The sequence below is a fragment of the Trachurus japonicus genome, chromosome 16 (assembly GCF_045865225.1).
Source record: "Trachurus japonicus isolate A0001 chromosome 16, Traja_1.0".
NCBI classification, from domain to species: Eukaryota; Metazoa; Chordata; class Actinopteri; order Carangiformes; family Carangidae; genus Trachurus; species Trachurus japonicus.
In genome coordinates this window covers 14,667,738-14,684,185 of record NC_140922.1, presented here as the reverse complement: position 1 = coordinate 14,684,185, position 16,448 = coordinate 14,667,738, and the positions used below count along the sequence as shown (strand labels likewise).

The 16,448-nt window shown below is 40.6% G+C and overlaps 4 protein-coding genes across 7 annotated transcripts; 2 read left to right on the top strand and 2 right to left on the bottom strand.

Annotated features, from left to right (window-relative positions):
* Positions 1-339: 339 nt before the first annotated feature.
* hspb6 (heat shock protein family B (small) member 6) lies at positions 340-1,960 on the top strand. Of its 2 annotated transcripts, none has more exons than XM_085801855.1 (4): positions 340-497; positions 584-750; positions 1,122-1,244; positions 1,353-1,960. In XM_085801855.1, the coding sequence occupies exons 2-4, from the start codon at positions 595-597 to the stop codon at positions 1,509-1,511; spliced, it is 438 nt and encodes a 145-aa protein (XP_085657981.1). In that variant the 5' UTR covers positions 340-497; positions 584-594; the 3' UTR covers positions 1,512-1,960. The 2 variants fall into 2 exon arrangements, with proteins under 2 accessions (XP_085657981.1, XP_085657980.1); XM_085801854.1 differs by having other exon boundaries at positions 340-501; positions 585-750.
* proser3 (proline and serine rich 3) lies at positions 1,858-6,689 on the bottom strand. 2 transcript variants are annotated; one of them, XM_085801810.1, is made up of 13 exons: positions 6,272-6,689; positions 6,079-6,187; positions 5,718-5,992; positions 5,345-5,496; positions 5,132-5,223; positions 4,476-4,573; positions 4,274-4,407; positions 3,890-4,125; positions 3,325-3,797; positions 3,044-3,236; positions 2,502-2,673; positions 2,154-2,235; positions 1,858-2,026 (listed from the first exon to the last, which is right to left on the bottom strand). In XM_085801810.1, the coding sequence occupies exons 1-13, from the start codon at positions 6,280-6,282 to the stop codon at positions 1,975-1,977; spliced, it is 2,079 nt and encodes a 692-aa protein (XP_085657936.1). In that variant the 5' UTR covers positions 6,283-6,689; the 3' UTR covers positions 1,858-1,974. The 2 variants fall into 2 exon arrangements, with proteins under 2 accessions (XP_085657936.1, XP_085657938.1); XM_085801812.1 differs by having other exon boundaries at positions 4,488-4,573.
* Positions 6,690-6,795: 106 nt separating this feature from the next.
* On the top strand, positions 6,796-12,234 carry lin37 (lin-37 DREAM MuvB core complex component). 2 transcript variants are annotated; one of them, XM_085801850.1, is made up of 9 exons: positions 6,796-7,274; positions 7,438-7,513; positions 7,599-7,649; positions 7,782-7,811; positions 8,264-8,349; positions 8,477-8,637; positions 10,733-10,864; positions 10,983-11,056; positions 11,638-12,234. In XM_085801850.1, the coding sequence occupies exons 1-9, from the start codon at positions 7,241-7,243 to the stop codon at positions 11,723-11,725; spliced, it is 732 nt and encodes a 243-aa protein (XP_085657976.1). In that variant the 5' UTR covers positions 6,796-7,240; the 3' UTR covers positions 11,726-12,234. The 2 variants fall into 2 exon arrangements, with proteins under 2 accessions (XP_085657976.1, XP_085657975.1); XM_085801849.1 differs by having other exon boundaries at positions 6,817-7,274; positions 7,782-7,817.
* Positions 12,235-14,522: 2,288 nt separating this feature from the next.
* LOC146972080 (formyl peptide receptor 2-like) lies at positions 14,523-16,144 on the bottom strand. Its single transcript, XM_085801834.1, has 2 exons — positions 16,112-16,144; positions 14,523-15,792 (listed from the first exon to the last, which is right to left on the bottom strand). Exons 1-2 carry the CDS (start codon positions 16,119-16,121, stop codon positions 14,720-14,722), a joined length of 1,083 nt encoding a protein of 360 aa, XP_085657960.1. The 5' UTR covers positions 16,122-16,144; the 3' UTR covers positions 14,523-14,719.
* Between the last annotated feature and the right edge of the window lie 304 nt (positions 16,145-16,448).

Below are 16,448 nucleotides of genomic sequence, written 5' to 3'. Positions count from 1 at the left end.
AGGGTCAACAACACCGTCTTTTGAACTTATTTTTGGATAGCCCTTCCTTGACAACAGACCTTAAGCATATAGTTCGGAACAGGTCTGATAACTAGAAATAAACTGCAGGCTACAACAACACTGGTAATGGCTGATAAACATGTTAATTGCCAATAAGCCCACAACAGCTGCGCCACTGGCCAAACAATACACTCTTATCCTATATGGCCCTGCCTGCCTGAACACCCAAGGGTACGCATGAGTCCAGAACATAACAGAAGCAAGGTGCCCCACTCCACTATGGATTCCCAACTCGTTATGTAACTCCAGTATAAAACACAACATTGAGTCGAGGCCAGCAGCCAGAGAGAGAGAGGAGCCTGGAGCCAGACAGGCAGACGCAGCAGTTCATCCCTGGAGCAGCTCACTATATCTCATTCAGGACTTCACACAAGCAGTTAAATAGGGGCTGTCCTCCTCCTCCCTCCTGCACACTAACTTGGTCAAGAAATTTAAGAAGAGGTAAACGCTGCGCCATATCCTTGTAGTCTGGTAAGTTGTAGCCTCAGCTGCGGTTTAGTCAACTCTTTTATTCTCATTTTCAGCTCATTAGAAATGGACTTCATCCTGCCACCCACTCTGCCAACTGGCGGTATCCCATGGGAGAAGGTTTTACCACCTCTCATCCCTCGGCTGAATGGGACTTATGGACAATATAATTGGTCACCGACATTATTGATGCCAGAGACTGATAACACCAGCCCTGCAGAGGTAGGTCATCAAATAATGATACCAACATGGCTTTTCATGATAGTTACTTATTCAATAGGCTGTAAAAGTCATCCGCCTATGTTTTAAAGTGAAAAATATAGGATGTGCAAATAAATACTGGCCTAAACTTTCCTTGAGAAGATTTTCCAGAACTTTCAATTGCATCTAGTCATCTTTGGCAGATTAAGTTCCTGAGATGCAGTTGAAAGCTCCCCCCAAAAAGTACTTAATTTCTTCCCCCAATTAAACTATTGCTTCCAGGGTTAAGAATTAATTACAAATTTAATAATATCCCCCCACGTGCATGGTGTCTGTAAATAGAGGTATTTTATTTCCGCAAAATGACACAGAATTCTGACTCATCTCGGCAGGTGAACTGTGATGACACTGGATTTACAGTTCAAGTTGATGTCAAGCACTTCAACCCAGAGGACCTCATGGTTAAAGTGACAGGGGATTTTGTAGAAGTTCAAGGAAAGCATGAAGAGAAGAAGGTTAGTACTGTAGGTGGAGCAATCCTAAATCCTTTGTTATGGTTCATTTACAACAGCTATGAAGTGCGTTATCCACTGAAATTGTATTACTCTCTTATGTTTTGTTAGAGGGATGGTCCTGGGTTCACAACACGACAGTTTAACCGCCGCTTCCGAATCCCAAAGGGAGTGGACTCCTTGGCTTTGGAGTCAGCAGTCTCTCCAGATGGCATCCTTATCATCTCTGCACCTATGCTGGAGACTGACAACTCCAATTCCCTCACCTAATCACATTAATACCACTTACAGACATCACTCTACCACATTCACTATGTATGATACAGTACAACAGCAGCCACAACACAAGCACAAACAGAAATAACTTTCGGCTCCTCCACTCACTGCAACACACTCAGTATGTGCCAAGACACACATTTGCTCTGTTCCTGGCACAGTTTGAATATTCCCTGCACTCTGAGATTTGTATATACTGTTCCGCTAATATTCAATCTTACGTAATGTACCAAGGAACTAGTCTGTAAATATTCTGTGTTCACATACCAAACTGCTGCTTCTTTTGTGCAACTTTTGTAAAATGCCCTGTATTGTGATTGTGATTTATGATGCACACAGATTTATCTCCAAACTCTTTAATGTGGAAATATTTGTTTAAAAAAAAAAGTACAAATAAACTTTATTTCTTTTATAAAAATAAAAAAAAGTGACTGCATCAAGTGCCTCTTGCCAGTGTTCAAGTAACGTTTTGCTCATCTGGGAATTCATTCAACACAGAATCCACTTCGCTGAAAAGGAAAATATAAGAGATTATTTCTCTGGAGATTACATCCATGTTGTATTAAGACAGATGGCTTTCAAGGGACAACTCAAGTTTACATGTTGACCAGCTCAATTATATTATTTATACTTTACCTGATCTGCCCCTTTATCCATTTTCTCTGTTTCCGGAGGACTTGTAACAAAGGGTCATCATCAAACTCCTTTTCATCAGAATCTGATTAAAATTAAAAAATAGGTTATGGTAATGAGCCAAGATGAGGGATCACAATATATTATCAATATGAACATCAAAGTTGTGTTATGTTGGTTATGACTACCACACAATCCAACAAGTGCACAATAAAAATATAGAAAGTTTGAGGGCTTTTGACCTAAACAGGCTTGGAATGCTGGGAATGGTAGCTATTCATAGGTCAGAATATATTCTCCATAATTAACTACAGGGTAATAGGTTGCTGCTCTTTGCTGCCACAGGTTCACCTTCAGCCTCTTGCAGCAGCTGCGAAATGACCTCCATGGAGTTCTGTGTTTTACACAGAGGAACCCGGGATTGTGGAGGTGCAGAGGCAACGCAAGGGGGAGAAACCAAACAGGTTGGGGACCTCTGAGCAGGGGATGAATCCACTGTAGAGAACAACACCTCTGAAACCACCTGTAATGGCACAATGTAAATACTATACCGGTTAATACACCTTTTAATTACATTCATTACATCAACAATGAGTAATTGCAGCACCATTTATTTAAGAGCTGTGATAAGTGATGTTTATTTAAGTCATTCATTCAAAGCTAGGATTTACAATCCTCACAAACCCACTGCTGTCTTCCAGTGCATTGCTGCCTACAAGTTATCAAGTTGTCAATACAGCAGGAAAAGCATTAGGACCACAGAAGCAGACAACTTTGAGCAGCTTTGAGTCTCTTATATTAATCAAACTACATAGAAAGCATAAAAGAAACAACTTGAGAATAGTTGAAGTTGGTAAAAAAAAAAAGCTATTGCAGAGTGTAAATGTGCTAACCTGTCCTAAGGCACTGTGGATTGGAGAGGGTGGTGGTGCATGATTGTCAGTACAGCTCTCACTAGAAAACCCCTGGCTTCGCTCCTGTTGCTGCTGTTTAGCCAACGGCATGACCTTTTCTGGACGTCTTTGATGTGGAGAACTCTTCTTTGAAGAGCTAGGGCCATTGGTATGTTGCTTGTCCACAGCATATCTGCAAAAAAAGTCTATATTAAGTATTCAGACATGATTCTTTTTTTTTTTCTTTTTTTTAACATTTTGTACATGTTTCAGTAGTTCACCTTGTTGATTTCTTTTGCTTTCTGGTGGACGTGGAGGGCTTCTTCTCATTCTTTTCCGATTCTTTTATCTGAGTTTTCTCTTTGCTGTGAGGCTCAAAACTCCTGTTGTGAAGAGGCCATTCTTTTTCTATTGCTCCAGATGAAGCATGTGTTGAGGATGACATATGCTCACGAATAGGTGCATCAGTAACAATATCTGTTGAGTCACCAGTGACTCTGGTCTCATTTAACCTCTGTGAAATGTTTTGTTGGGTAAGAGCATGAGTTGACTGGATGGGACAGGGCAAGAGGTCACAGAGTAAATGCATGTGGGCAGGAACATGGCCAATACTGTGGGGGTGAGGGACGGAAGAGCCATGACATGACGCAGGGGGACATGATCTGTGGGCTTCTTTTACCTCTGGCTCGGGAGGCATGATATGTGGAGGAGTATTTCTTAGTGTGAAATCAGGAGGTTGAGTACTCTGCTGTTGCTGGTGATCATAAAAGAAAGCAGATATTTAAATGATCACACAAATCTGAAACAAACATTGCAGCAATTTGAATAAATATCATGTACTCCAACCTTATAAGCCTGTCCACCAGCTGAGGGATGACTGAAACTGGGTGCCTGCCTACTAAAGGCGGGAGCCTGAAGACCGGGGTGGTTCAGAGGCTGAGGCCAATCTCTGGCCTGCTCCATCTTTCTCCTTAAACGCCACTGGAACAGGATGTCCTCTTCTGGACGTGTGGGACGGCCCAAAGAAGGGAGGACATATTTGTGGGAGGACACATCTTGAACTGAGGTCGGGCTGGCCTTTGCTGTAAATGTTAAGCAACATATTGAACAATAACATTGACACAACATGGCATTTAAAAAAAACAATTTTGCAGTAAAAGGGATGGCACTGTAGGTGTTAACATTGGAAGAAAACAACACTTTGTATTCTACAACACCCTGTTGACTTACCTGTAGTAGATTTTACTAAACTAGGAATCAAAGGTCGTCGCACTGGCTCATCTACACTGACTGGAGAAGAGAAATCTGAGCATCCCAGGCCCTCCGAGCTGACAGGGACTGATCCATCACTCAGAGTGCATTTACTGTTAAAGAGACAACAAGTTACTTCCATTTAAATTAATTATACATATACATTATACATTTTACTCACTGGTCTTCGTACCCTCTCAGAAGAAGTCTACTGGCCCTCTCCTGAATGTGTAGTATCTCTGTATCATCAAATTCACCCTGGGAGGTGTCTGACAAAATCTGAGAAGCAAGAACAGCAGGCAGAACTCTCAATAAGTCTCAGTTCTGCTCTTTGTATTGGTAATCAAAAGCACTCACAACACTGTAGGTGAAATAATAAAATGTGTATAATTTAACTTTGAGTCGCACAAACTGGCCTTATTGCGAACAGATATACAAATGTTCTTTCAGAGTTTTATGAGGGTGATAAATTTGTTATGAGCAGGCTGTGCAAGCCATAAATGTATCAAACAAGGTTGCATAAGAGAAGGCTTCCCAGGCATTTAGTAAACACAAAAGTTTCCAAATGGACATGTGGTGTGGTGCTGAAATGCAAATATTTATATGCACACTTAGTTGGAATAAGGTGTCTCCCTTGCAGACAAACGTGACATAAACCAGGACATGGAGACCAACTAATCCTTTAAAAGATTAACAACAAGAAAAGTATCAATTTGTGTGGATTGTATAATGTATATTTCTAGGTAACTTAGGTAACATATTTGATTTGATTTCAATGTGATAGAGATGGACAACAGAACAACAGGTTATACTGTGGCTCGTTCCCAAAACACTCACACTCAGAGATCCTCTGCCTGGAGAAGGGGATCTGTCACGTTGGCACTGTCCAGCTCGACTGAAAATGCCAGGCATGTGGTCATCTGTCAGATCTGTGCACAGGAAGGATATCACAGTGGATTTTTACAAGACATGTTACTATCAACACCTGAAGTTTGGTTGCTAGAAACGGTCAAGAACTCCTGCATTAAAAGACAGTATGTGAACATATACCCATGTCTGCTATTTTAGTTGGTGTTGAACTGGGGGGGACTGATGAGGGTGACATCCACCAAAACGGCAGCTGCTCCTCTCCCGTGGCAGAAGCTGTCTGCTGCCGTGCCTCTCGGCTTTGTGGTTGACCATGGCGGAAACGCTCAATGTATCTGGAAGACCAAAAGGTCAGTGCTGGTTATAAAGAGTTACACCCTGATCTGTTTCTATTATCTCCCAGGCTTCACATCACAATGCCATGTTTTGTAATTCCTTATGTAATGAAATGGCATCATTTGACTTTCATGAATAATGTTACAGTTTTATTTAACAGGATAACAGAGGGCACATGGTTTGTTGAGGGCTTGATCTTGACTGTCAAATTAAAGCGTACTTTGCCAGCACTGAATCCTCCTGAACTCCCAGTTCAGGAGGAACAGTGGATTTCCCTGCTTTTGCAGACTGTTTAGGTGTCTCCATGTCGGATGATGTCCCAGTGCTGGCAGGAGAAGATCCACAGTCAGTGGAGGGCCAGAACTCGGAAAAAACAGGTTGTCCATCTGTGGCACCAAAACAGTGGTCCGGTCTGCCTGACAGCTGTTGGCTTCCTGTGCTCGGAGAGTGTACTTGTGGGTGGGATTGCTGGTTTGAACGTGCTGGACTCAAAGTCTGCGAAAGAACACAACAACAATAGATATGAAGAGAGCAACCAGATGGACCAGAAGTCTGTTGCATGTGTGACATTTAACACATACTGTTTTTTTCTTTTTCTTGGACAGGGACTGGTTGCTGGATGGGTGGCATTGCGCTTTTCCCACTCTGGTTGCTGTTTGGAAGGGATTCTGTCTTGTGAACAAAGGGCCACTGCAAACAACATAAAAACACACATGACTAACTAACTATAACTGTATTTTATGGAAATATAACAATCTGGTCTTTAGATCTTACCCGGACTTCATGGCAGCTTCTGAAAGTCACAGATGGTTCACAGTAGCACAGAGGTAGTTTCAGTGTTTACGCCTTGTCTTAACTAAGGTTTAGATTATAGCTGGACAGCCACGCATGACTGAATCGATTATAAGGTGTCACCGATGTATGACTGTGAAGACAAAGACCAGATTACCCACTTCAGTCTTTCCAAACTGATTTGTTGTTTTGGCATGTCCACAAAAGAAAGTTACCATGGCATCCAAAGCGATACACGGATAAATCAAGTCGCTACAGCACACATCCCAATCCATTCTACCACTCAAACATTTCGGCAGAAAACATAATTACTTTGTCTGTGCGAGTAAATGTAGTTTAATATCAACGATGAAACCATGAAACCAGAAGAGAGCGTGATTGTTTACGCCGATCGTTATTTACTCCAACACTTCCAGCCAATAAACGCCGAGTTAAATATGATTGACGTGACGTTTGTCCAATCACATTGAAGAATCTCATCGGGCAGGAGCCAATCAGTTAACAGGAAACCGGCAGCGCGCGGAAGAGGAAAGTCTGCAAAGGCTATGCGATTCGTCAAATATAAGCTAAGTTAGCATTTATAAGCTAGTAAATGCTATAGTTCGATATAATAATATAACGAGCATATCGCCGTATCTTTCATCTGAATGTGTGGAAACCGGCAGGACTAGCAGTTAGTACGCTACTCGTTGCAACAGGTTAACTTAGATAACGTTGAGGCGTATACAATGGTCACAGCTAACGAATAACCGCAGCTAACGTTCATCTTAGCAAGCTAACGTACTGTAACAGCCGTACGTTAGTTGTTGTTTGGTAGCGTCACAAGAGTCGCCGTCGTCCTAAAGACTGTGAACTCCGTGTATCGACGTCTTGACTTTAAAAGTTGGCGTATTAGTACTTTTTCCCCCCGTAATTACCGTGTGGAATACAAACGTTCAATAGGCGGAGACAATGCATCACGTCAAGATCAAAACTGAAAGGCCAGGTGAGCGGTGTAACTTACCCCATGTATCCCCACAAAAATAAAGTAATAATTCGAGTCAAAAAGCTTCCCAATGAAGGCCATTGCATTTGGCATTATATTCATTATTGATGTTTGCAATTTCTATAAATTTAATTGTTTACAACAACCATCATTACTTTTGCAGATTTAGAGGGGACTGGTGCTCGCAGCCGGTTGGATGCTGTGTTAAAGGGACTGGTTGAGAAGAGTGAAAATGAAAGGTAAAAATTATTATATCATTATTTCAATATTTTCTTTGTTTTCATCATTTATCATTGTGGAAGACTAATGTTTAATTTTGAACAGGGAGCAAAGTGAGGGAGACACTGGAAAAATATCAGCTGACTCTTTAAACAAGTATGGACCAATTATGTGTTTGTCACTCTTATTTTTGTGCAATTATTGATAAACTGTTTGGTGCTGTGGAGTCACTTTCAAAGTAAAAATCTGTTTCCTTATAAGATTTTCTTCTCCACTTACTCCCTCTAGGGATTTGTCTCCATCATCTGCTGGAAAAAGGCAAGTGTATGTATTTTTCATCCTGAGCATACAGTAGTTAAAACAATCTGTTAAGTTTTCTTGGGGGCATTTTATGCCTTAATTCGCTAGGACGGTGAAGAAAGATGAGAAAGCAGAGAGAAACTGAGGGTATAACATGCAGTAAAGATTGTGAACTGGGGTTGAACTGGCGATCACTGCTACAGGCTATGCCATTGCCAACATGGGATGTGCTGTAACCACTCGACCACCAAGCACCCATCAAAAACAATTTGTGTCATTATTTGGGGATGAAAAAATAATAATTTTGCTGATGGCTTCTCGTTCACTTATTCCATCTTTGTGCTTTAAAAAGGTGTTTGTCTGGATACAACAACAGATGAAAACATACAATGAGAAGCAGTAATTATTGTGAATGTATTAGTCATAAAATAACATTTCTGTCTTTGTTCTGATTATCTATTTTTCCCCAGACCTTCAGCTCGATTTCCACAGCATAGGAGGAAGAAGAGAAAAGAGATGGACGAGGGCATACCAGAGAGCAATCAGCATAAACAAAGTAAACTTGCCAATACCACAAATAATTCAACAATAAGTTACTGTGTGGTCACTCTGCCTTTTATTTCCTTGTTCTAGGTCCTAACCTTGTTTTACTGTCTGTTTCCCTTTCTTTCTCTATTTGCCAGATGCTTATATCATTAAGCTGTTTGATCGGAGTGTGGATTTGGCTCAGTTCAACACCAGCACCCCACTGTATCCTATCTGCCGTGCCTGGATGAGAAACAACCCTTCTGTTCGAGAGCCACCTGCCTCCCCAAGCCCCCCACACAGCATGGTCGAGGAAGAGGTGTGGCTATACAGTTATGCTGGTTACTATTAATGTTAGGGATGTCCCGATCACATTTTTTTGCCTCCGAGTCATTTGATTTTGAGTATCTGCCGATACCGAGTCCCGATCCGATACTTTGGCAATGCAGTAAAGTTTTTAATGTAGATCAACTGTATCATCCCACTATTTTTCTGTTCTTTGTGCTCTACTAGGGATGTAACAATATCACAATCTCACAATAATACTCTACCTCAATAACAAGCCCATGACATTTATTGCAGTATTGTAAGACATGCCATGATATCAAACTCTCAATGTATATTAGCACAGTAGCTCCACAGTATAATATTAATGCCGTTATCCATAAGTCAACAACAAGAACATTTGGTCAAAAATAAAATAGCTTATCATGTCTTTCTCAATCACCAGCCTCTCTCCCCTGATCCCACCCTCTCCTGCCTGTCTGCCCCCCCCCCCCTCCCTCACCTCGCTCCTTCTCCCTCCCTCCCTCCCTCCCTCACCCAGCTCACCTCGCTCCTTCCCCCTCTCTAACTTTAAATACCGTAAATACCTGGTTCTGTATCTGCCATCACGCAACACAACGGTAGTTTTTTATTCAACAGTATGAGAAGTTTAACAATGTCCGCGACATCTGCGCGGTCGGTCCGTGTGTCGGTCTCACGTGCGTTACGTCGGACTCACTCTCAGTAGAAGCTGCAGTGTCAGTGACTGTTGTTGCTGCAGGTGTGTGTAGCGCTCAAACATCAACAACAAGCTGCTTGGAAGTCAGCAGTGAAACAACGCAGCCACACACACACAAACAAACAGTGAGCTGACACGGTGACACGATCGTCTCTCACACTCTCGCAAGCGCCGTCATTTCATATCGTTACTTGTCCGCGACGACGCAGCCACACACACACACCGTGGAGCTGTGCGCCACAGACCATGCACAAAACACAAGCACGCTGCACCGAATGCGCGTCGCTTTGGGTAATGAGCGCACATGATGAACGTCTACAGTAAAAGTAATACATCTGAACGCCCCCCATGCGGCCCGTCTTCGCTTTAGACAGATAGGAAAACCCTGACATGTAGATATGCAATATATCCGATTCCTGATCGGGATGTAACGTCCGATTCCGATCGAGTCTGAAACCACGTGATCGACCCCGATTTCCGATCACGTGATCGGATCGGGACATCCCTAATTAATGTGATTCTATTATCAAATGCAAACATATACAAACACTCTCAAAAGCGTTTGCACAGTAAAGGCACCAATATTATTGTGGCCAATTTCTTAAGAGGGAGTGGGCTGAAGGGATCATAAACAAGGAAAACAAGAGGTATAATGAATAATAACTACGTAGCAGAGAGATTTTTGCAAAATGTGCATTGTAAAATAAATGCTTGATTTAGAACAGTGAAAAAGTGTAACTTAAGTGACAAACAGTCTAATTACATTTTAACAGTTGCATAATTTAAACACCATTTTTCTGTCTTCTTATATCTCACTCCACTTCTTTTTGCACTTATATCCCAGACTAATTTCTCTCATTTCATGTCTCCCCCGTGGGTGTCTCTTCTTGCATAATGGAGTCACAATTACGGTATTGTTTTAGTAGCATCATAGGGGATGATTCGCGCAGTGTTTTCGTTGATCTGTGGGTTTTGACTTGGACCGCAGTCTGGTAGTGATTACAGCACCGTAGCATATCGCACTGAATGGTTAACCATACCACACAGCTCTGTTGACTTAGAGCAGAAGTAAGCGGAATGTTTGTAGTTATATCTTCCGACGGCAATCGCTTATTTAGAGACACGGGTCTGTCAGTCACTCTGCTCTGCTGTAAGCCGAGGAGAAAACTTTCCTTGTATCCTACAACCTTTATCCAATGAGGAGAGAGAACGGCATAATTTTGTAATTTTTCTGAAATCATCTTTTAAACATTAATCATTTACTTAAATTAAAATCTATTTGAAACAGTAATGCAATGTATTGAGGAGAATCCTTTCTTATTTCTAGAAAGTCATTTCTAAGTCCAGGTCTAATTTTGTGTAATGGGTGTCCTGCTGTGTTCACTTTTTCCAAATGTTATTCTTTTTCCAGGTCCCAGACATGATAAACGGTAAAGGTCAGAATGTGTACCGACTGCCTCCTCCATCCTCCTGTCCAGTCAGCACTGCTGGTGAACCCATCAATCTCAGGATCCCACATATGGAAAAATCTACTGTTACCAAGGTTCTGTATGATGACTGCATGGAAATTATTCATGACATTTTGCATGCATTGTGATTGTGATTGCAGTTGCACGCATTGTGTTGATACATAGTAATAAAATAATTTTCTTTCTATACAGTTAACAGATTCAGTCCCTGTATCAGGTTCTCTCATATGTGACCACATGGAACGCTGGAAAAAGATAAGGCAAAAGTAAGTTTTCAGTAAAACCCATTTGGGACCGTAATTTGTTCCTTTTTGCAAAGAATTACTCACATTTCAGTGACCTCTGTACTGTTCAGAGGTCACGTCAAGGTAAAGTTTCACCCATGGATAATCCGTGTGATGCTAAAGGAGTGACTGGCTGTAAATGTCCGATGTATTTAGTGTGTTGTTCTTTTTTTAAAATCTGTTAAAAGTTAGGCCAAAGAGCCTGACTTGAAAAAAAAAATCATTTTATAATTTAATTTTAAAGTTGTTAGTTATTTCTTTAATGAATTTCAGCACCTTCGACATAATCATAAGCAAACTGTATCAGTGAGTGTTTCTTTTATCCCAGCCAATTTGTTGAATGGTCAAAAATAACAAAAATCTTTTCTAACCTAGTATAACAAAAGGTTTTTTTTTTGTTTGTTTGTTTGTTTGTTTTTAGAATGTAAGAGTTGTTGTGGATAACATGAGTATCTTGTATTCTGAAATTTGAGACTGGGAAAAGTTGTAAACAAAAAAAAAACCTACTAGAATACACAATAAAATAGCTGAATAAATTACATGCATTGCTCTTTTTTTTCCAGATGGAAGGAATGTTCCAACAAGAACCAGTTAAGATACAGTGAGAGTATCAAGATCCTAAAGGAGATGAAAGAGCTCTATGATCGCTAGCAGATCTCCTCGTAACTCTCCACCATGGTATGGACTCTTATGCAGTTGGGACGGAGCCATGCTGTAGGACTCGATGCTTGAACACACCCGCCATCCAAACAATCAGGCTCATAGGAAAGTATTAACCGAACCTGGAGCCTTAAATAGACCACACGTCCTATGCATTGCGTTTTTGAAATGTGTTTAAATTTGATGCAGTTCCCTGTGTGGGAATGTCTCCTGGTGTGATGTGAGAATGTTTTTATTCTTAAAAAGCATATATGTCTGAATAAATTAACTTTGTTCATCACTAGTATTTTTCCACAAAAACTGACTTGTGTATTCTCAACATTAATACGATTGATTAAAATCCACTGTGGTCTCTTAAACTCCCAGATCTGCTTGTTTGTTCTCTACAAATGAGTGGCAGTGAAGATGCCAATTAACATTAGAGTGGTTTGTCCTGGAGAGTTAAGTCAGGCCACACACGTGGATTGTAGGTAATGTCACCTTCATTATGACTAAATCTTTTGCTATACGCTAATAATACGCTTTTTGCATCTTTATAAGCCAGAGGCCGAGGCCTAATATCTGCCAATGTAATTGTATTTCCATTCAGCATTTTCAAGTTAAACTCGATGGTTATGATACTAAAACCACATTCTCTACTGCTGTGGTTATGTAGGAGGTGTGAAGTTACAGAAACTACAGTGGCAAAATGCTGGAATAATGACACGTTTGTCCATATTGCAGCGCAGAAAGTTATGAAAGTGTTGACTTATTCTGATGGTGGTTGTGGCCTGGTCTACTGTATATGAATGATCCATAGATGTAGTCTGAAGACATGCCTGGCTGACAAATAATGATATTGTTTTGACGTGAAAAACAATCACTTGTTCTGAGAACATATTAATTTGAATAATTGCATATTGTTTAATAATTGCATTGGCTTATCAATTTAAATGAAATGTTCTGATGCACAGAGATGAAATCCATGCAACTGTCGTGATGCTGCCCTTACTGTTCTCTATTATACTCTTTTTGTATAAAGCATGGAGAAAAGACCTGGCTTGTAGAAAGTGTTATTACATATTATTGAAATCATGCATCATAAACTGGAGATTTCTACTTTTCCTCATTAAAGGGATAGTTCAACATTTTGGCAAATTCGCCTATGGCCATAATCCCTATAGTCATAGGGGTAGGCTCATTACCTTTAAAGGGACAACTAGGAGTTTCTATTTGGTTATAAAAAAGTCTCACATTAATGTGGATGAATCTCCGCTACCCACACTTGTTAATGGGCCCATTTTCGATAAATATATCGTTTCCTTGCTTTCGGTTTCGCGGCGAGTCATAAGAATAACGCAGCCGAATCGCCGCTTATGGTCGGAACTACGACGGTATGTGATCGTCTTCGAATCTCTGACTTTAATTCTTGATGAATGAAAACATGAGTCTGTCTTGCGCCGGTCAAAGAATTTTACGGTGCGCGGTGGCTCATAAATGTAGTGTGAAAACGCTTCGCTTTTCCAAAACTCCTTGTTGTCCCTTTAATTATCGGTGCATGTTGCTTTGAGATCCGCGAGCTGCTCAGCGAATGGTACAGATTCCCCTGTCCTCAAAATGTATCAAATACACAATCCAACAACTCTAAAACGCCCTTGTGGACAAGTTGTGACCTGCACATTCACCACGCTATGAAACAATAATCTAACATTACGAGGTGGAGTTGTTTTCAAGGCAAATGCATAGCCGAAACTACATTCCAGACATTGCTGCTGGGCGAAGTGATTTCAAACGTGCAAGTAGTTCCGAGTATTTGCTTCATGGGTCCTAATACCAGTAATTATATATGATTATTTCATGGCAAATGTGCAGGTCACAATATCTCCATGAGAGCGTTTTGGAGTTGGTGGATTGTGTATTGGATGAGTTTTGAGGGCCCCGCAGATCTCAAAACGACATGCACCGATAATTAGAGGTAATGAACCTACTGCTATGACTAATAGGGATTATGGCAATAGGTGAATTTGCCAAAATGTTTAATTATCCCCTTAAGTTGATTACTATTCCCCTTATTTAGAAGGTGCTGTTGTAATACCAATTTTAAGTAAGGGAGCACATACGTAAGTACCAACTGCACTGTGTTCTGCAGGACTTGTGGAGCACAATTTAGCATGCAAAACATACTAGAGTGTTTTCTCAGATAGGGAGGAAATAACCTAATTTTAAAACAACCACAAGTTTTTGTGTTTAAGGCTTTTTTCCCCCTCCACCCTAACCAATATCAAACCACATCCCACAGTGTGATGTGGTTTGAGTACATCAGAGAGTGGGATGAAATCAAGCAAAAACTGTAGGCTATTGTATAAATGCTCACAGTAATGTCCTGTAAAAATCTGGTGAGTAGTGTGTACTTGTGTTTGTTATGAAGAAAGATGCAAACACCTAATTATCATCATCAATACATTTTATTTGGTGTATAAAAATGCATAAAGCTCAGTTATTTAAGTTCAGTTGTATATAAACACTACTGTTGATTAACAAGGGTAAATAAGCTGGAGCATAAAAAAAAAAAAAAAAACTGCAGAAAGATTTTAAAAAATCAACATCCGTGCAAAAGTAATCTCTTCACAATCAAAGTTACACACAGTTCCTTATCTGATGAAACAAAGAAAGTCTCTTATTTCCATCTTGAAAGTGGAAGCACATTTACAAAGGCTGTTTTAGTTGATTTGCCTATTTACACATTGCGAGCTATATGATTGTCAAACATCTTTTTGAGAGAATAAAATGGAAGTTGAAAAAATAATGTGCTAGAAGAGGAATGTTTGTCACCGGGGCGTTAACACCCGTTTTGGTAAGTACAGGCACTTAAACATAAAACACATCATAAATCACACATTGCAAATATAAAAAAAATTCTGTGCACAGATTTACAGCCGAGATTAATTTGAAATACAAGTTTCAGATTGTGATCTACTTTTCTCTTCTCTGACGGATGCACTGGTTTTATTCAGTGCTCAATGTTTCCCTTTCCTCAGTCTCGACGACTTTGCTTTCTGTGAAGTGTAAGGAAGTGGCCGTGTCTTTCCTCTCGGTAGTAGATTCAGACTTCCGGGAAATCCGTGAGAGGTGGGAAGACAAGGAGCGAGAGGACATAAATGACAAGTGGTCCTCTGCCAGGGCGCTCTCTAACACATGGCATATGGACTGCTTGAGCTTCTTTTGGAACTCATCACACATAAAAACGTAAAGAATAGGGTTCAGGCAGCTGTTCATAGTAGCCATAAACACACTTATAGGACCTACAATCTTGATAATATTCCTGAGCTCTGGTTTTTCAAAACCATGTAAATCTATTAATTGTACAACATGAAAGGGCAACCAGCAGATGAAGAATGCAAGAACAACACAGAATATAATGCGGCGTGATCTACGATTCCTTGTCCTCTGAAGACGCCTTGCACGGACACCTATGGCCCCATATGAGACACATATAACCAGGAATGGAATGAAGAAACCCATAACAAAGCGAAAAATAGAGAGAGTCCAAATTGGTGCCTTTCTCACATAACCGCAGTAAGATCTTCCTCCGTATTCCCCGATGTCACGAAACGTTGCATAAGGAATACTGCAGATTACAGCAGCCACCCAGATGACAGCAGTAATGATCTGTGCTTTGGGAACAGTGCGCTTGTTTTGTGCCCACACCACCACCCAGATAGACAGACAACGGTCCAGACTTATGGCCATCAGAAGAAAGACACTGGCGAACATGTTAACCACACTCACAAAGCTGTTGAGTTTACACATGAAACGTCCAAACGGCCAAGTCTTCATAGAAGTACTGATGATCATGAAGAGCAGGAAGGCCGTGAAGAGGAAGTCTGCCAGGGCCAAGTTGAGAAACCACACTGAGTTCACAGTTTTCTTCATTCTGCAGCCTGTCACATAGATGACCAAGCCATTGCCCACGATTCCAGTCACGAATATCACGGAGTAGATGACCACACTGGCCACGGCCATGTGTCTGGCCGAGTCCACCACAGTTGGTGCTGTGGTTGAATTGGAAGTGATGCTGGCTAATGGACGAATAAAGAAATGCATAATTACTTACTACACATTTTGCAGAAAGCACAGAGAAAATAAAGTTGTTGTTTCTTGTTTTGTTTTTTTGCATTTACAAGACTGAAAAACCTACTATAATACTAGAGCTGGTTAGGTCACAATAATACTTTGAACTAAATTTTTAAAAAAAAACTTTTTGCATACCATGAGCAGAAAGTACAGCCTATTCATTTTAAAAAGGTGTGTCCACATTTGTCTTTGCCCAGTTTAACAAGATATTGAAGAAAAATATGTTTCTATTGATGCAAAAATTCTATATTTAAAATATCTTACCATTCACCATTTTTGTGGTGCGATGAGGGTCTTGTCTCTAGTCACTAAGTTGATCTATTTGATACTGCCTGTGCACATCCTCTTTGACTCTTTGATTACTCCTCCTTCTCAGTGCAGCTGCCAATGAAACAGTACTTTAGCTGCTGTCATGGATGTGCAAACCTTGCACAGTGAATGGACAATGTAGTAATAGGTGCATGATCTTAGAAATACTGGAGGTAATTGAACATAAATGATACAGTATAAAGAGAGGCGAAATAATCCCCAGAATGATTGTATGTATTACTGGGTGCTTGTGTTTTTATTTTCAGACCCCCTGCGGTAAAATATGAAATTT

Excerpts from the sequence above, each read along its gene's own strand:
- lin37 (XM_085801849.1), top strand. The coding sequence starts at position 7,241 with ATGCATCACGTCAAGATCAAAACTGAAAGGCCAG. Across the intron at positions 7,275-7,437 it reads GATCAAAACTGAAAGGCCAG|ATTTAGAGGGGACTGGTGCT; the intron begins GTGAGCGGTGTA and ends TTACTTTTGCAG. Across the intron at positions 8,350-8,476 it reads GAGCAATCAGCATAAACAAA|ATGCTTATATCATTAAGCTG; the intron begins GTAAACTTGCCA and ends TCTATTTGCCAG.
- hspb6 (XM_085801855.1), top strand. The coding sequence starts at position 595 with ATGGACTTCATCCTGCCACCCACTCTGCCAACTGGCGGTATCCCATGG. Across the intron at positions 751-1,121 it reads ATAACACCAGCCCTGCAGAG|GTGAACTGTGATGACACTGG; the intron begins GTAGGTCATCAA and ends TCATCTCGGCAG. Across the intron at positions 1,245-1,352 it reads GAAAGCATGAAGAGAAGAAG|AGGGATGGTCCTGGGTTCAC; the intron begins GTTAGTACTGTA and ends ATGTTTTGTTAG.
- proser3 (XM_085801810.1), bottom strand. Across the intron at positions 2,674-3,043 it reads TCCACAGTGCCTTAGGACAG|GTGGTTTCAGAGGTGTTGTT; the intron begins GTTAGCACATTT and ends GTGCCATTACAG. Across the intron at positions 2,236-2,501 it reads GCTGCTGCAAGAGGCTGAAG|ATTCTGATGAAAAGGAGTTT; the intron begins GTGAACCTGTGG and ends AATTTTAATCAG.